Consider the following 3,113-nt stretch of genomic DNA (forward strand, 5'->3'; position numbering starts at 1 on the left):
TAATGACTTTATAAACTGTTGAGTAGTTTCATCTAAAACAGGAGAAAGAAGTAGAAAATGGAAAATAAAGTACAAGTATCTCAAAACTATACTTAAGTCCGGTACTTTAGTAAATGTACTTTCCACCATGTTGACCTGATGTAATGAGGACTTCCTGTCCACATCTCCACAGATCTGATCTACGTGCTCTGGCTCTTCTGTGTGGTGGCGGCGTGGAACTGGAATGTGTGGTTGATCCCCGTCCGCTGGGCGTTTCCGTACCAAACCCCCGAGAACATCCACCTGTGGCTGCTGATGGACTACACCTGCGATTTCATCTACATCACCGACATGCTCGTCTTCCAGCCCAGACTGCAGTTCGTCCGTGGAGGAGACATCGTGGTCAGTGGATTGACAGAAACAAAACATATCTGTGTTTTTGGTTTTAATTCAGAACAAACGATGTCTTTAACCTGAAACCTTTTGATTTCAGTGTGATAAAAAGGACATGAGAGAAAACTACATGACCACCGAGAGGTTTAAGGTAAGACTGACACCTCTAAGTCTGTCAGAGATGACACACACAGAGAGAGAACTGTAGTTAATATCACATGAAAGAGTAAATTACAGGGCCCCAGACTCTTACTGATGTCATGGTTCCCAACCAGGGACTGCGACCCTCCACAGGGTCGCAAGATGAATCCAAGAGGTCACACGATGATTCACACAAAGTAATTTCTGCTGCACAAAGTTTATGACTTTTCATTGCCACGTGTCACCTCGTCAGGACCCTTCAGGACCTGGTACTCTCTTTAGTGTAGGTGAAATTCTTAAGAAGTATTTTATTTTGTGCCCTGCTTGCTCACCTGGTAGTCATGACGAGTCCAGTCACAGTGAAGTGGAGTTACAGTTCCAGCTGGACGAGGACATCTAACTGGCCTACTGTCCTTGTCCCAGTATACAAGCACGGGAGGGGAATCCATTTATTGAGCCAAGTATGTGCGACTCCTCTATAATAGGTGGAGATATGCCCCCTTTCAGCTTGTTAGTATTGGACCTTTTTCCTGTTGACCTATTACGTCACAGACCAAACAATGGACAAACAAGTTAGCTACGGTTAGCTAGCAGCTAACTGCTACCATGGTGGACAACTTTACAGCTCTGTACATTTGGTCCGTCCAAAAAGTCACGGCTCTGGATGTAGATTTCTCCATGTTGTTACCGGCTTCTTCTTCTCTTACACATTTAATGCTATTGGACTTCCGGGTCAAAGCCCGGGGCGGAAACTGTGGAGCATGCTCAGAGCGCCTCGGCCAGTTTGGGTCTGATTGACTGTATACATGCAGGAGTCACATGATCTGGGTGTGTTAGTCCCACTGTGACACATTCACTGCAGGACCATTTCACTCACATTAACATGTTTACAGGGATTTATAAGGTCCGGTTTTAGTCACACTGACACAATAAATTGATTTTCTCTGATGTCATGGAAATGTACTGAGAAGTTTAGTGAGTGTGTGTTTCATCACTGTTTGTGTGTCTGTGTCTGCAGATGGACGTCATCAGCCTGTTTCCTATGGAGATATTTTACTATTTCACTGGAGTGAACTCTCTGCTGAGATTCCCTCGTCTGCTGAAGGTCAGGATGAGTTTTATCTTCCTGCTGATGTTCACATTGAGCGTTGAAGATAAAAACCACTGACTGTGTCTCTCCTCTCAGTACATGGTGTTCTCTGAGTTCAACGACAGAATGGAGGCTGTGATGAAGAAGGCGTACATCTACAGGTGAGAACAGTTTCATCACAGAGACGCGTTATTTATCACAACAACAGATGGACAACAAACTACCAACCGCCCTCTGGTTGGTGCAGCTGTTCGGACACGTGTTTGTAGCGCCTCATAAAACAGGAAACATCTGATGTGAAAATTAACAGATAACTGGTGAAATATTAACCCTCAGCGTGGCCCTTCTCTGCAGGTTTTTTGAGTAATGTATTCACACCAAACGCGACGCAATTACTCGCACAGGTTTGAACGCTACAGTATTTTGTGTTGACTCACTTCATACACGCGTGAAATCGCTGAATCGATGAATGAACTTCTGCTGGTACGTCCTCAGCGTCATACTTCCATGGAGGATCTCAATGCTGATTGGAAGTTCAGATTTTCAGATTTCAGATAAAGGAATTTTCAGATGTCAGTTTTCCCTCGCCAAAATTTTGCCTTACATTGGAGTTTTATTGACAGGCTATGGTTGGTTCCACTCCATTCATTAGGTCCTCTTATTTCATACAGTTTCACCTGATACCAGTATCTTCACTCTAGCATAAAAACTCAGCCCGTTACAGCCTCTTAAAGACAGGAACGTCGGCCCTGTTTGTCTCAGAGGCAAAGTGGCCCCAGAATTGATCCCTGAAGAACCCCACATGTAATTATTTTAGTGCATGTGTTAGTGTGGATTCATTTCATTTAATCTTCCACTTGTATATTTGTTGTTGATGTTGTTGTTGTGTGTTAGGGTGATCCGAACCTCCACCTACCTGCTGTACTCTCTGCACATCAATGCCTGTCTCTTTTACTGGGGCTCAGACTACGAAGGACTCGGATCCACCAAGTGGGTTTACAATGGAAAAGGCAACGCGTAAGTCTGTGATGCTTTGGCTCCAAATTACACTGTTAATACACGTCAGTACTGATCTGGGATCTGTGTTTGTTTAGAAGTGACAGAAACAGAAATGTTCCACTTTTAAGAAGTCAGACAGATGGAGGATGGTGGAGTTAAAGAGGGCGGTGGAGTTGCAGGTGTCCTGTGGAGTTCTGACCACTATAGCGCCATGTTAGTGAATGCTAATGTTTTTATGAGTCAGTCACATAGACTCTATAAAATCAAGAACGTAGCCACTGTGGCATCACTCATTGGTTTGTCACCTTACTGGAATTTTTAATTTCGGTACAACATCTTTAGACTATTGATACTCGTACTCGTACACGTACTCGTCGTCCTCCGCTTATCCGGGTCCGGGTCGCGGGGGCAGCAGCCTCAGCAAAGAAGCCCAGACAGTCCTCTCCCCAGCCACTTCCGTCAGCTCTTCCGAGGGAACCCCAAGGCGTTCCCAGGCCAGCCGGGTGATGTA

The 3,113-nt window shown here is 44.9% G+C and overlaps 1 protein-coding gene across 1 annotated transcript in view; it reads left to right on the plus strand.

The window, feature by feature from the left end:
• The window catches only part of cngb1a (cyclic nucleotide gated channel subunit beta 1a), a 45,135-nt gene that overhangs the window by 30,524 nt on the left and 11,498 nt on the right, over positions 1-3,113 (plus strand). Inside the window, 5 exon segments of the mRNA XM_050054486.1 lie at positions 173-381; positions 473-523; positions 1,532-1,618; positions 1,700-1,764; positions 2,498-2,620. Coding sequence (XP_049910443.1) covers positions 173-381; positions 473-523; positions 1,532-1,618; positions 1,700-1,764; positions 2,498-2,620 — 535 coding nt within the window.

This window comes from Epinephelus moara, chromosome 1, assembly GCF_006386435.1.
Source record: "Epinephelus moara isolate mb chromosome 1, YSFRI_EMoa_1.0, whole genome shotgun sequence".
Classification (NCBI taxonomy): Eukaryota; Metazoa; Chordata; class Actinopteri; order Perciformes; family Serranidae; genus Epinephelus; species Epinephelus moara.